The sequence below is a fragment of the Erpetoichthys calabaricus genome, chromosome 5 (genome assembly GCF_900747795.2).
Source record: "Erpetoichthys calabaricus chromosome 5, fErpCal1.3, whole genome shotgun sequence".
In the NCBI taxonomy this organism is placed as follows: domain Eukaryota; kingdom Metazoa; phylum Chordata; class Cladistia; order Polypteriformes; family Polypteridae; genus Erpetoichthys; species Erpetoichthys calabaricus.
The window spans coordinates 96,952,069-96,968,975 of record NC_041398.2 but is presented as its reverse complement, the minus strand read 5'-3'; the positions used below and the strand labels follow the sequence as shown (position 1 = coordinate 96,968,975).

The following is a 16,907-nucleotide window of genomic DNA, read 5'->3' as shown; positions in this document are numbered from 1 at the left end:
AAGTTATCGCAAACGCTTGATTGCAGTTATTGCTGCTAAGGGTGGCCCAACCAGTTATTAGGTTCAGGGGGCAATTACTTTTTCACACAGGGCCATGTAGGTTTGGATTTTTTTTTTCTCCCTAAATAATAAAAACCACCATTTACAAACTGCATTTTGTGTTTACTTGTGTTATATTTGACTAATGGTTAAATGTGTTTGATGATCAGAAACATTTTGTGTGACAAACATGCAAAAGAATAAGAAATCAGGAAGGGGGCAAATAGTTTTTCACACCACTGTACAGGAGAGATGAAAATAATTGAGTCAGGAAGAAAAAAATGAGAGTAGGTGCACAAAGCAGTCATTAGTGTATATGAAAGAAGAAGTTAAAAGACAAGATGTCAATTTCTGGAGGAATGTATGATTCAAGTTTGAAAACAAACTCGTAGCATCTTCTGTTTTTTTGATATGCATTTCTGAAACAATTTGAAAGAACACAAATAGAAAGATCAGTATGAGGATGACCAAAAGATGTAAAATTCTATACAACAGGTTTAGTGATGTCTTTGATCTTCATGGCTTCAATGTCTTTTCTAAAACAACCTGAATTGATCTGCAAGCTACATCCCTGTTTTGCCTTGACAACATAATAAAACCAGTGTTGCTTCTTCCTATTTAAGCTTTCGGCTTCAGGGCTCCCAACTTCTTTGTGGATAATGCCCTATTGCATGTTAAAAAAATTAAAAATCAGAACTCTCCAGCACACAACCAGATACTGCATCTCACTGCTTTCACTTTTGATAGTGGTCATCGTCACCTTTTACTATGATATTAGAATTGGGCCAAGAGATGCTAAAAAAGTAGAATATCATTTGTGCCTAACTTGAACAAAAGATACTGAGGAATGTGTTGTTGCTGCCATATGCCACAGAAACTACCTTCAGAAAGTCATTAACTGCGCCATCTGACTCTTCAGTTTAAAGTCACAGTGTTTACCACTACTCTATCAATTCATTACATTAATCTATTAACTTTACAAGGCTTAAAATGTCTGTGCGAGTCAGTGATTTTGTAATAAGCAATTACCCTTCCCTAAAAGTCATTTTACACCAGGTAAATTACAGCTTTGTGTTACAACATCTGTTCCATCAGAGGATAAATTCTTCCATCTACAGATGATAATCTTGTGTTGTTGACAGTGCATTCAGCGAACCAGATACAACACACTACAACTTTCACACTATTGTTAATGGAAACCGCATTCTACTCATCCTAGCCTGCAATCCTCACATTTTCTCACTTTCTTTCTCTCTCACTATACACAATCTTTAAAACACTCTGCACCCTACTTCTGTCGATCACCTATACAAAGTATCTTAAGTTAACCTTCTCCTGTAAATGTAGTCTATGCAAATTGTTGTAAAAGATGCCACTGATATTTCACATTAGAATACAGAAGCAGAAAGTCAGGGATAAAGGTTATCACATTAATAAGAAGCATCTCTCTGTGCTAACATGCCATTGCACATAACTGACTTAAATGTATCATTATGAATTATATAGTATAATATCTATTGAACAGTTTTATTGGATCCATCTTGCATGTTATACTAAATTAGATTACCATTTGTTGACTGTCTCATAAAAACAACAGAGTTACAGTTAACATCAAAGAAGTTAGTAGGTGGTCATCTCCTCATCTGTTTTTAGTTGGCAGGATTAATATTGTAAAAACAAACAAAACCAAGGGAAGCACAGCATCATCCAACTTTAAGTTTACTGTAATTACGGAGTTTAGAATGTTTTTACTCTGAGACTATGCAGGAAACGTAAGATAACAAACAGAACCTGCTTGGTAAGTTTTAGAAAGGAAATCTTCTTTAGTTCATCTCCACCTGTTTTGAAATCTAGGTATCAATAACTATAACCAATTTAATAGCAATCTGGTTATGCATGACTTGGTTAACACTTTTGAGGAAGAATATTTTTTCTTCTTCATGAATGTAAGCTAAATTTCTTTTCAGGAAAACCACTTTTTGTGACAACTGTCAACAACCTTTTCATTACTCACATTCTGAAAACATCCAACTAACAACTGAATGAACACTCCAGTGGTATTTCAGTTCTGATATTAATTGTAGTTTTAGTTTTTATTTTATTTTATAAAATTAATTTTTACTTTTATTTCATTCTAGTTTTCAGTGGAGCCAACAATTTCTATTTTTATTTAATTCTGTGTTTAAAATTTTAGTTTTATTTTATTTAGTTCTGGCTTTTTTTACATAACATTAGTACAATTTTAGTTTTTTTTCTGTTGTAAGACCACAGATGCTGGCCTACACATATTTCAATGCAACTTATGTTTCAGTCAACAAAATACACTCACAGTTCATAATGTTGTTAAACACAGATTGACTATCAATGATCAAACAGATTAAGTGGCCTAATGAGTATACAGACAAGGTCCTCGGCCACCGGTGCCAGCAGACTCTATGTTGACAATTTCTGCTGCCATTACTGAAGCAGTGACGTGTGGTGAGGTTCATGGCTGGTGAAGCACTGATTCCTTCAGAGTAAGGTTTACAAATATATGAACCCAAAAGAGTAGCTTATTCACTATTCAACTGGCAGCATGCACATTGACTACGGGTTATGATTCATATCTTATCAGCATTCTTTACACACACATAGGTAAGGTACATATGTGGATAAGAACAAACCTTACATTTATAGCAGCGAGAGAGAGAGCAGAGAGAGCGAATTTGCTATGCATCCCCCATGTGTTCTAAATTTGCCAGTGCAATTTCACAATTCATACTCATTCAATACAAATGAAAGTATAGAGTGGTGTACAAAAAAAATGGATTTTAATTTTGACCTTAATTGAAATATTTAGTTGTTTTTAAAAGCTTTTAATTCTGATGATTTAATTGGTTTTACTACAGACTATTCAACAAAAGGATAACAAGAAAAACAAAAGAATATTTTATTTAAGGTCAAAATTTAGTTTTTTTCTTAGTTTCATCCCATTTTTTTTTTATAAAATTGAAAAACGTTTATGGTCTTACCTTTATTTGTAAATGAAGTTCATGTGCCTATCCTTCTTCACAAAAATCTCCATCACTTTCTTGTAAAAGTCCTACTTATTTTCCATTACTTTTAAAAGTCTTAATCTTCCATTTTGGCAGTCAGTCGGAACAAAAAATAATATTAAACGGACCGCTGCAGTGCACTTGACTTTCTGATATCGATAACTTAGTGCAACTGTAGGGCTCATATCCGTCCACTTCAGTGCAGCACGGTGCTGTCTACCTCACCTTATGCCTTTTCACTGCAGTTTTATGTCCGATCAGCAAGACCAAATATGTCACACATATTCATTAAAGATATTAGCTAGACTGTGGAAAGTCAGGGTGTATAATAAACACGTGTGTTAACATCATATTGGCAACATACAGTGAGACAGCAACAGGCAGGCGCCAATTGCATGCATCAATCCAGTGTGTGAGGGATGGCGATGTCCGAGGTGAGGAAGGGATCTTCTTGTCGCTGCCACACCTCGCATTTCTTCCCTATATTTGATCAGGAAATGCGCAAATTCAGCGATTTTGACTATAAAAATGATCAAAATTATTGGAATCATACAGGAAACAAATTTATAGCACAGACCAGTGGACGTACGTCCCTATGAAGTGCAGTTATGGTGCCAGAGAAGTGCTGAACTTCCACTACTGTAAGTACTGATCCAGCTGGTCCTCCACTGAAACTTCAAGACTCTTTTCTTCTTATCACATGCTACATTTGCTTTTATTATCATCTGCGATGTAATTAAAGTATTTCCACACATTACTTTCACTCTTTCTACCCGCAAACATCTGTGCAAAATGCACCATCGTCCACCACAAGTGCTTACTGCTTCAACCTAACGAGCCAAATGTGCTCAACAAACAACTGTCCTTTACGGAAGTTGAACTACATGACTATAGTAAGCCCAAGTTACAAGATCACCGCATAGTGAACAGCACAACATAACTGAATACTCAGGGTGACCTACAAACAACCCCTCTGCACGACTGAACTGGACTGAATGAAAATGCAAATGCTGTTTTTACTCAATTATCGTTCTTGTTTTAGTTCGTTCACATATCACTAATTTTTATTTTATTTAGTTTTAGTTTCTCTGTTTGCCTTAATTTAATTTAACAATATTTTTAGTTCTAGTTCTCGTTATGAAAATATCACTGGAACACTCTACATTAAGGATGTCACAATACCAGAATTTTTGCATTTGATACCAATACCAGTGAAATTTCATGAAACTTGATACCTATTTGATATCATAACAAAAACAGAAATCCCCTTCAATGACTTATTAAAAGTACTTCCATTACTCAAGTGAACAACATTGTGCCTTTTTCTGCAACAGAATACAAAATATATATTAACATTAACTTAAGTATTAAAATAGTGGTATATCCATGAAGTAGTTACCCAACTATCATTTAAGTAAACTAATATTGGCAGTCATAAATATCAACAATGCAGGGCTTGAATAATATAATCCTGGGGGTATTTCAGCAAAGGGTTAATAAAGAATGATATCTTGGACTACCCAATTTATTTTATCATGTGCACATTCCAAATTTACTCTGTGATATTTCCCAGTAACTGAAAAATACTGCTTAAAATCAATACTAAAAATAAAAAATTAATCATTATTATGTCGGTACTGTTAAGTCAGAGGTTAACAGACTCTTTAACCTCCTTGGCATTAACCCTCACTATGCTTGGGCTTGGAATTCTATGCCAGTATGGGTAACCACAACTCACAATCAGGGTGTAATGATACACTATAAATTTTTAAGATCAAAAAATGGTTGGGACAGTATTCTGCTGCCATCCAATAGATGAAAAAACATTATGCTTCAAAAAATCAATAATATTTCTATGCATTTTGCCCAAGTTAACTCATCAATATTCAGGAGCGGAGTGGAGTCTCCAACTAACTGAACAATCTTCAGATCAAGTGGTACTGATGACATTATGAATCAGTCATCAGACATTGACACGAAAAGTGAAACTAATGCAAGATAAGCTACTGCACAACCAAATCACCATGATATGCCCAATGAAATCAGTCGTGTGAAGCTTTAGCATCCTAAGCACTGCTCAATGTGGCAACTGTCAACATTCATATCAGGGGAAATTTGTAAGTCACTTTGCCTTGTGCTGTGGTAGCCTACAATGACATAAGAGGCACATCAATCGTGCAGATCAGTCACTGACATTCTATTTTCACATGTGAATGCAACAAAAAAAAAAGAAAGACAATTGTGCAAAGAAACACGCTTCTAATTGTATCAATGTTGGGCTGTGCGTTGGTAACTGTTTAAAATGTGTATTAAATCTGTGTCAGAACTGCAGTGGACACTAGTCATAACTTGCACAGTGTATTTATACTAACATTTTGGTATTTACATGTTTCTGTTACACGTAATGATTTTTTTTCGCTCATTTTTACTGGGTTAAACGTAATGCTAATAAGGCTGAAGCGGCTTTGTTAACAACTTGTTAATAAAATCTGGTTTGTCAGAGATTCAGTCTGTTAGGTATTTAACATTTGCTATTGTAAGATTTACAGTGCATGCAAAAGTTTGGGTACCCCTTCTTAAAACGTCTGTTACTGTGAAAAGTTAAGCGAGCAGAAGATGAACTGATCACCAAAAGGCAAAAAGTTAAATGCAAGATTTGTGTATTGTTTTTGATTTGTACAATTATACAGTGAAAAAAGGAAAGGAGCACTGTGCAAAAGTTTGGGGACCCCAAGATATTTGAGGTCTCAGAACTTAATTAGATCATTAGTTCTAGGGCTTGTTCACAGTCATTGTTAGGAAACCCCAGGAGATGCAAATTGCAAAGCTGTATACATTTTCTAACTCCTTAAACCATGTCCCAACAATAAGCAGCCATGGACTACTCTAAGCACCTGCCTAGCACTCTGAAAAATAAAATAACTAATGCTCTCAAAGAAGGAGAAGGCTACAAGAAGATACCAAAGCATTTTCAGGTAGCTGTTCCCTGTGTTTGTAATGTTATTAAGAAATGGCAGTTAAGAGGAACATGGTAGAATCAGCAGAGGAAAACCTTTCCTGCATCCTAGCCAAAAAAATCAGTGCCTGAAGTTTGCAAATGAACATCTAAACAAGCCTAATATATTTTGGAAACAATTCCTGTAGACTGATGAAGTCAAAATAGAACATTTTGCCCATAATGTGCTAAGGTATGCTTAGAGGAAAAAGGGTACTGAATCCCAGGAAAAGAACATCTGTCCAACTATTAAGCGATTGATCATGCTTTGGGCTTGTGTTGCTGCCAATGGCACAGAGAACCTGGTATTAGTAGAGGGAATAATGGATTCAAATAAATACCAGCAAATTCTGGAAGCAAACATCACACCATCTGTAAAAAACATTAAAGTTAAAAAGAGGATGGGTCCTACAACAAGATAATGATCCAAAACACACTTCAAAATCTACAGTGGAATATCTCAAGAGGCACAAGCTGACGGTTTTGCCATGGCCCTCCGAGTCCTCTGACCTAAACATCATTGGATAGATCTCTTAAGAGCAAGATAACCCAAGTGTCTTGCAGAATTGGAAACCTTTTAAAAGGACAAATAGGCAAAAATACCCCAATTAAGAAGTGAAAGACTTAACTAGCTGCAAAAAGCATTTACAAGCTGTGATACTTGCCAAAGGGGGGTGTTACTAAATACTGACCATGTTGGTGCCCAAACTTTTGCTTCAGGCCCTTCTCATTTTTTTGGTATTTTGTATCTGTGAAAAATGTAAATAAAAATGCAACCTTGCTTAAAATATTAAAGAAATGTGTCATCTTTAACTTTATGCCTCTTGATGATGAGTTAATCTTCTATTCACTTAACTATTCAAAGCAACAGGTATTTTAAGCAGGGATGCCCACATTTTTATATGCCACTATTTATTTGCATCATTGGCTGGTTAAGAAAACAACTTACTAAACAGTAATATTTAATGGATGAGCCAAACTGATTTAGTTTTCAACTATCACAAAATCCTGGTGCTTTTGTCGTTTGAAATTAGATTGAATAGTTTTACATTAATTCAGTGTTTCAGAATTCTTGAAGTAGTTATGTTATATGAATGATCGGGCTTTGTTATTTTTTATGTCCTTGTACTAGTCCAGAAGTAGAATATTGACTGGACATGCAGTAACTGGCAGACTGCATTATATTCACCAATGTACCTTTCAAATATATGACACAACGTACTTCTACTACACTAATATTTTAGAGGTTATACAAATGAATATTAGTTTGGCTTCAAAAACCATAACAAATTAAACAAATTAAACATTTCCGTATTGTTATTTAGCAAACAAGGAATGTGCTGTTTTTTCCATATCATGCAAAACGTCAAAATAATAGTGCTTTGTGCTTCGATGAAATAAATAGATTAAATTTTAGTATTAAGAAATGAAGCAGCAAACATTATTACCAGTGTACACTAGAACAATAGCTGCTTCCACTGAAACATGCCTGTTTTTATTTATTATAACATTTGTCAGCACTGCCAGTGCTTACAAAGCACACACAAATCTATTTCTGAACTAAATCCGCAATGGGGTAAATGTGTAAAAAAATGAAATCCTCTGTGAGTGTTTTGCATTTTTTTAATAATACTGTATAACAATATTTAGCACAATTATGCAGTTATGTGCTCAAAGTCTTCTGCCTGGAACCCAAAGCATTTCCAGACATAACTTCTTAGGTTTTTCTTTTCAACATGTGTTGATGCAGTGCAGTATCATAAGCCACTTTTGCGAATAAGTAGCTACCTTCAACCTTGTGTTTTTACTCATATTTTATTCACATGTAGTCACAAACGAGAGCAGTACTGACTTTCACTTGGAGTAACGATACTGTAAAAAAGCTAGTACCATTCTGTTTTCTCAAATTTGGTATCAACTTGATACTGAAGTACTGGTTCGTGACATCCCTGCTCTATATATAATCATTTTGAAGCATACAATAGTATTCAAGGCAACCAAATATATGCAATCCTAAATCACAATCCTTGCAATATATGTTGCTTGTACTACTGTTACTAATTTTCTGGAGCACCCTCATTCTCATTCCCTTCTGACAGCTCAAAACTTGTAAAATCCAAGTTATCAACAATACACAAAACATTTTGTGCAGATGACTGTTGGAAAAAAATTACTTTTACCCTGCACAAAGTAGATGTTTTAAAGGACATGCAAATTTATAATTTGTTAGTATAAAATCTGTGGAGAGGTTATAAAGTGAATTTTAAAGAATTCACCCTAAGTATATGTAAACATCTGACTTCAACTGTACCTCTAAAGACTTTTGTAGTCACACTGTGTATGCTGCCTTTAATCAATTACACATCATGTATAAACTTTCAGAAACACACTACTTTATGTACTGTAAATGTTATAAATTTTCTCAAAAGGAACTTGCTGAACCTTCACAATCTTTATTTAATATCAATTCTTGAAAAAAAAAATCAACAGCAAACTGCTGAATCTAAATAACTTAAACCAAGTTAAATGCTTACTTATGGTAAAATAACTATAAACAGAAAAATTAGCAAGAAGCTGTTGTGCAAATTTATTTAAGGGCAGTATGATACACACCACACTAAGTATAATTATGTTCACTCACAGGTCGGACTATAGTATAAAATGGGTAGTTTATTTACTTTGATGTCCTCCTCAGCTACTTTATGCTGGGGAAAACAAAATGTACTGTTAGACATAGGATCATCCAACACAAGAGCACTATAACAGCACGTTCATTAAAACAATCTGTGTCTAGACATTTCATTATGGTACAACATTCTCTGACTAATTTAAAACACACAAGTTTAGAGATGCCAAACCCACACCCTGGGGGGGTTCATTTGGTTATTAGTTGAATTACAATAATCTTCTACTCCCATAGACAGTGTGATAATAATAATAATAATTCTTTGCATTTATATATAGCGCTTTTCTCACTACTCAAAGTGCTCAGCAATTGATGGACGGCCGGGGATCCTGCCCAGATGGGACGCCCTTTCCAAGAGAAGACCGGGGGAATGAGCACACTGCCAGGAGTACCTCCCCCGGGACACGAGAGGGCAGCCCCCTTGGTTTACATCGGGGCCATGGAATTGGAGCTTAGAAGCTCAACCCGGTGGGGGGTCCGTGGCCACCGCCAGGGGGCACCTGGACAGCTCCAGAGTCTGGACATGCACAATTTCCACCACTCCCAGAAGTGCTGCCAGAAGAGGAGTGGGGTTCCGGTGCAGCACTTCTGCCACATCTGGAAGTGCTGCCGGATGTTAATCAAGGGACACCTGGAGCACTTCCGGATGCACTATAAAGGAGGCCGTCTCATTCCATACAAAAGCCAGAGTCGGGAGGAGGAGGACGAAGCTTGGGAAGAAAGGAGTAGAGGAGAGTCGGGAAGAGAAGGACTGAGTACTGTCTTGGTGCATTGTGTTGTGTGCAGGACATTAGTTTAATAAAAACGTGTGTGTTTTGGATATACAGTGTCTGTCTGTCTGTGTGTGCCTGGGGCCTGGCTTTCTACAACAGGCTCAGTGGATTTTCAAACTCATCACTGTTTATCAGATAAAGCTAATGAATAAATGTATTTTCTATAATTTAACCCTATTAAGTGAATCTACTATCCTCCCTCCACTATGTCAAATCTGAGACGGATGTTGGACGCATGATCAGTTAAAGGTAGAAGACTTCATAGTAAACTACTATGCTTGCAAATCTGTCTTAGACTTTATATAACACTCACTGATATATTTTTACTTTTTTCCTTAGAGTAGAATAAACCAATAACTTGAAATTATCTGTAAAGGTCTGTTAATTTTAATGACGTAAGCCTTCTCTCTCTTTTTCTATATTTTCAATGTTTTCTTAAAATCTTTATAAACAGTACAATGCTGAAGGAAAAACTTAATATTTCTTAAACTTTCCTTCATAGCTTTTAATCAATTATGGCTTACTCCAACAGTCTAGGGATTATTTATAAATACCGTTTATTGGGACAGTGGTGTGAGTACTAACCTAATGTTTACATTGTGCACATTTGTTCTTTTTCATGGTTTCTTTTCAAATACAAATGAGCATGTACAAGAACAGCAAAACTGCTAGGTGTGAGGAATGGACTGAGACCATTTATATTGCGAAGGTGAAAATATGTGGACCGGGTAATATGTTATTTTAATTTAAATGTATATTGTTATTTTTTGTTGTATTGTTTTCTTTTTATTTATTGTTTATTTACTTTAGTATTTACATTGTCTTATTCATTCTTTGATTTGGCAAATTTTCTTTTGACTTTTTGTAAGGTGTCCTTGTGTGCCTTGAAAGGTGCCTCTAAATAAAATGTATTATTATTATTAATTCTGTAGATGAACCACTGGAAAGTAAACTGGCATAGGACTCGATTAACCTAGTAAAATTCTCTGAATGAACCTTTTTAATGCTATGAAACATACCTTGATTTTGTGAGAGGCAGGTATTTGTCAAATAGCACTTTATAAATAAAGTTTATTTACATTCACAGTAAATTCTATTAATAAATAAGTGAAGAAGTTCTTATGATTTCAATTGGCTGAATTCTTACATTTTCATATTTGCAGTTTCTTTAGGAACAGTACTTTAAACATCCAGCGCCGCCAAGAGTGGCAGCCTTTTCAGCAGCTCCGTAAGTATGCTGCTGCTGGAGAATGTGAATTTCCCATTGGGATTAATAAAGTATGTATGTATGTATGTATGTATGTATGTATGTATGTATGTATGTATGTATGTATCTATCTATCTATCTATCTATCTATCTATCTATCTATCTATCTATCTAAACAAAGGTAAGAAATCAATGTTAAAAATGTCACATGCAACAAACTATAAGGTTTAAAAATTGTGTCCATTCCACAGATGACTGTGCAAATGTTTTTAAGAATTGGTACATAGAAGAAAAATTATTGATTACCTCTCCTGATGTGTCTGCTTCATTGTTTTTTCCAGTTAGTGCTTTATCTATAATAAAATCATTAAAGAGGAAACCAAATTGTAATGATTTTTTTTTCTTGTTAATATGAGATACACACTGTAAACCAATTGGCAACACTACTGGGATATTATTATGTCACAATTACTACTTTTATCAAAATATACTATGGAGAAAAGGCATTACTTCAGGACATTAAAAAAAAAATTTGCTCACTTGAATCAGAAGTAACAACATTCTTTGGACGGCCCCTTTTCCTTTTTTCTGGGGTTTGTACCTAAGAATAAACAGTTAAATTAAGTACTTAATTTTTTTCTTACCTATGCTCCAAATCCCCCTAGCCCCCACCCCTAATTTTAAAACTAATAAATATCCAGTGAGAAAGAAAAAAATATATAATTGCAACAAAGTCAGGCAGTTTGTCTCATGTTCAAGGATTCTAACTTTCTAGTGCTTTAAAACAAGGAGTAGTATTTAATTAGTCAACAGGAGAGATTTGAAGATTGCTCAATAGATTAAAAAAATTAATTGATTATACGTTGAAAGTGACCCCCCAAAGGTAGTCAATTCAGTAACAGTAGAAGTGCACATTACTTTCTGTTAAATGATTCAGTCAAAGCGCCTCTACATATATGCGTTCTTGGGTTTATGTCAAGCTATCAAGTACAATCTCCTGCCAAGTTTTTATTTATTTTTTAATTTTCTAAAAACAAGCTATGTATATGCTATATGTAAAATGAGTTCTGATTTTTATATATATATTATATATATAGTCTGCATTAACAAGTCTTGTAAGCAACCTACTGCAGATTATAGAAAAATAATTACATTTATTATATTACTGAAATTACTGCTGCAGGTTTTAATTGTTCCATTTAAAGACAGAATATTGTCTGCCTGAAAATTACCATATTCTGCCAATGTTTGCATTAGATTTTCTCACGGTATCTTGTTTTTTTTTTTTTCTTCATACATTTCAAAAATGTGGCCCTGAAATAGCCAAAATGGTCTGTGTATTTGTGTGTTCTGACTGGGTTTGCTTTATACAAAGTAGGCTGTGACCTGCTAAACACCCCAACCTTGGGACAACCACCAAGATAGTGTGCTCTGGATGGTAGGCTTAGAAAATAGATTTTTATCAGCATTACACAGAATTGATGAGCATTATACAGTAGGAACATAATAATACGAGTGTGCTGTAAATATTTCAGTTACGACTTTATAACTTAAATCAATCAATAGTGTTTAAACCTTAACTTTATATATGTTCTGCTGTCCATAAGTGTCTAATTCTTTCTTGAACTGGGAGGAGGTGAAAAAACTTGGCTAAACCAATCAAGCAGCAGAAAAGCAACATGAATGGCAACTGCCCAATGACCAGGGATGACAGCATTAACACTTATTGCACACACAACACTGGAAGGTGTTATGTGGCAGCATTAAGAGGTGATACCCCTAAAATGCAGGAAGCTGCAGTAACAGTCAACTGAAAACTCAACAAGTTAATAAATGCACTACTTCTAATATCCTCCTCAGTTTTTCAATATGCTTCTCTAAATCTACGTACAAGTCACAGAAAAGACTGAATATTAACATGATAAGCTTAATTTTGTTCTGTTAATAATCATTGCAAACAGTTCTTTTTTAAATAAAGAAATCACAGGATTCTTTGATTTTTCAAAATGACTGACTTATTTCCAATCAGTATATATATATATATATATATATATATATATATATATATATATATATATATATATATATATATATATATATATTTTTTTTTTTTACTTTGCAAATAATAAAAAAATAATGAAGTCACCAAAGCACAGGCAAAATAGTAATCACTAATCAGGGAATAAAGAGGTCAATACCAGATTAAGAACAACAATCGCACATATTTTCTGTTTGGGAACACCAATGTGCTCATTAATTATGACAGTAACATCCAAAAACATATCATACAAGAAACACAACATGGAGGTTCATATTGTGAGTTTGTGTATCATTATGCCAATACAGTGAAATTCTTACTTGCATGTCCAGAGACTCCAGACTTATTAGTGACAGTAATAATTCTGTGATAAAATGCTGCACTGTGGTGTAACAGAAAATCTGCTACTATAAGTAAATAAATCGTTATCTCGAGTAAGGTGGTTTTACAGGTGCTGGAAATCCAAATAATATTAGAATTTAAATTACTTATGAGATGAAATACCACAAAGGTTCAAAGACAAAGAAAGGCAGATTAGAGTGTGGTCAATTACTCTGAAGCTATGCAGAGTAAAGATCATGTCCTAAAATCAAATTACAGAAGCTGTTTTCAAACAGAGTTTGCATCTGTCCATATATTTGTTATTATTGACTGAAAGTCAGGGCTAAGAAATGAATTCAAGTACAGCTGGGAGCAGATTCAGTATGCAAGCACTTGGCTTAATTTTAGAGCTCTAGTCATTAACATGTTCTCTTCTCAATTTATATCCATCCATTAAAGTAATTAATAGTAAAGGGAGGACAAAGGGAATATGAAAGGAAGGGGGAACTTAAATTGATGAACTCACTTAAGTTATATTTTTTAACATTACAACAAAGTTCATTTATTTACTGCATGCATTGGATGATGGAGCAGGAAGAAGCATATAACAGAAATAATATTAATATATGCAGTTACCACATCCGCCCTTTTTAAGGCCCCACCACCAGGTTTTTCCATACACTATTTTCACAAAAAGTATAATTTATAAATTTATTTCATGTGATTATTAAAAATTGTAGCTAAACTCGTACCTGACTTACACAAAGTTGTGTGCTCTGTTCAATTAATAGGGTGTGACTTGTGTTCAGTTTATGATATCTAATTCAGACACTGCCAAATAAGTATCTTGTGACAAAAGACAGGATTTTAAATACTTCAGTAACAAACTATTCTAAAACTTTACACACTGCTAGAGGGTATAGTAGCATTAATGCTCTTTTGTCTCCAACTGTTGAGGATAATGGGTAAACCAAATATATATTAGATATCCTTTAACTAATGACACAGTAAAATATTACCACACAGTACACTCTACAGTTTTATATGTTCCACATAGCTGCCTTGCATTTCAGCTCTACAGTTCTCCTTTTATTTTGAGAACTAAATTATAAAATGAAAATTCTACACACTGAAGACATGGCAACAGCTTTAACCAAATAAAAGAAACTACACAGAAAGAAAAAAAATTCGACCACAAAAAAGTAATTTTCAAATTAAATTCAATTCCAAATGCTAATAATTATTCAATTTAATATAAGCTAAAATCAAACCTTAAAAAAGCCAGTATTGCCAACTGATGATAACAACAACTTACATCACTTTTTTTTTCATGCATAGAAGATTCTTCTTGGTCTTTCTGTTCCATATTCAGACTTTGAATATCTAATTGAAAAAAAATTAAAATTCAGTTTTCAAAAATGTAAATACTTTTCATATACACTGTATAACTTTGACTAACTATAGCACTGTAAGTCAGACACATCAATTACTTGAAAATATGTAGAATGTAAGATTAGTATCAGAAAAGGACTTCATAGTATACGTAATTCTAAAGCAAATGTCAAATCTCCGTTAAATTCAGAAAGACAATATGAAAGTATAGATAAAATGCTTGTGTCAACTCACAGTATGCTGGGGGAGGGGCAGAAAAACAAAACTGAATGAAATGTTATTTAAATTAGGTAGTAACAAGTCTTGGCTGTGTCCCAAGGAAGAATGACCAAGACAATCAGAAGGATGTATGGAATGGCATCGAGAGAGGAAGACAAATGCAGAGTTAACAGCAAGACTTGGTGAGCAGGTTATAAATGTTCACTAGATACAAGTAACCTTATAAAGAGAAAAAAGTAAACTAAAGAGTACTATGTACCAATATTATGGCGACTGAAGAAAATCTTACACATAAAATGGTGTGCACCTTCCAGAAGCTAGTTTTATTTACTATAGTGTACCTTTTGGACAGAATTGTGCCATTAATAAAGTATCTATCTATCTATCTATCATGTACTTTACTTAAGCAATCCTAATACTATAGGTGACGCACACTTTTTCAGTTTCAGAGAGATAGATCAGTACAGCAAATAGGATGTTAGACCATCGGTAGAAGGCAAAAACACAACTACTGCAATATACATACTGTAGATGATGAAATGAAGCAGCTTGTCGGCAAATTAAGGTTTAATCCTATTCATCCATTTGTTAAGTTTTAACTGAGATTTATCTGTTTATAGTAACAGATAATTTGGATATCTGTACACATAGCAGCTAACTACCCTGGAGTTTTTTTTTTTTTTTCCCCAGTGAGGTTCAGACTGGGAGTATAACTGAATAAGATGGTATGGAAACAAATGTATGGAATACATGAGGTCAACTGCTTTGAATTTTGTTTTGCATAAAATTAACTTTTGTATTTTGATTTATTCTTGTTTTCCATGGCAGTGGAAAGGTTGGCTGCATTGTAGCATGTTAGTTGGACATGCAAGTAAGAATTTCACTTCAATAATGTACAAGTTAAAATACTATTAGTAAAACTACTCCTATTAATTATAGTAAATAATGACATATCTCCTCTAAAGGACATATAATTGTGATTTAGTGTCATCTTTCAGATATCAAACCCCTATAACTTATACAGTGAGATAAACAAACCAATGTGTCTGTAATAAAACTGGGAACTGGAAGTAATTTTGTCATTTAAGAAAATAAAATAACGTTTCTGAATTGCATATTTTTTTCTTCAGTTTTAATATAATAGGATGTGTTCTATGAAACAATTTTGGTGCAAAGAGATGTAGGTCATACACAGCTTATCTAGCACTTTACTAAAACAGTGCCTGATCCCAGAAGGTGAGAGAAGAAGACTATGAAGTAAACCAGAGAAAGAACCAAGAAGGAAATTAATGCTGGAAGATGTTTTACAGCCTTATTTTCACTTTTTGGACAAAGGTGAATGCTCTAAAAAGCTGTATCCAAGTTTAACCAACAATCAGTTTTTTTTCAAATTTTTAGACAAGGTTGAATGCTCAATTTTTTCAAATTGTTTTATTCAAATTAACATGGGTGTTAAAGTACCAAGTGTGAAGACAATTATTCTGAAACTTTCTCTTTCTTAAAATTGACTTCTGGGCTCTTTTACTTTGCACATTGACATTTTCATTCCAGAATCCCTATTGGCAACAAATGATGACAGTCCTACTAGTGCAGGTAGGGTATTTATTAACATGACAAACCTATGAACAAAAAGTAGAACTGCATACTGTCTAGAATCCAACAATGCTAAGTTTCTATATTGCAATGACAAGCTAAGAGTGTGTTTAAATACATATACACAACGGGTGCATAAGATCAATATTGTTACATGCACACAGAACAGAGAAAATCTTACTAATCTATATATGCTAATCAATATGCTACACTTTGGCACTCTCCGGAACCATGTAAGTATTACTTCAAAACCTCTGCCTTCATTACCTGTAAATTTCTATTTTCCTTACCTCCAAAGTGTAATAAAGAAAGCAAAGCTATTGAGTCAATACCTCAATCAGTATTCACAGAGCACCTGTGGCTCAGCCATTCTCATTATTATTTTTGACAGAAGGAAATTCTATAAGTGGTCAGTGTCTTACTCAGGTGTTTACATTACATATGGCATGAGGGCCATAGCGTTATTAGTACAGTATTGATTATTCAGTGTTACAGAGTCTTATCAAGTCATATTAAGCACTTACTTTAAAATAACTGAATACAAGATTGATTTTAAATTATTTTATCTTGAACACTATTTTGAAAATTACTATCAGCAGTGTTTAAACA

General features: G+C 34.0%; 1 protein-coding gene across 3 annotated transcripts in view; it reads right to left on the bottom strand.

The window, feature by feature from the left end:
- The window catches only part of bod1l1 (biorientation of chromosomes in cell division 1-like 1), a 170,440-nt gene that overhangs the window by 92,171 nt on the left and 61,362 nt on the right, over window positions 1-16,907 (bottom strand). For all 3 annotated transcript variants that reach the window (XM_051928655.1, XM_051928654.1, XM_051928653.1), the window contains exons 17-19: window positions 14,410-14,477; window positions 11,276-11,336; window positions 11,042-11,088 (exon numbers count right to left, since the gene is read on the bottom strand). In XM_051928655.1, the coding sequence (XP_051784615.1) occupies window positions 11,042-11,088; window positions 11,276-11,336; window positions 14,410-14,477 (176 nt within the window). The remainder of the gene's footprint in view (window positions 1-11,041; window positions 11,089-11,275; window positions 11,337-14,409; window positions 14,478-16,907) is intronic.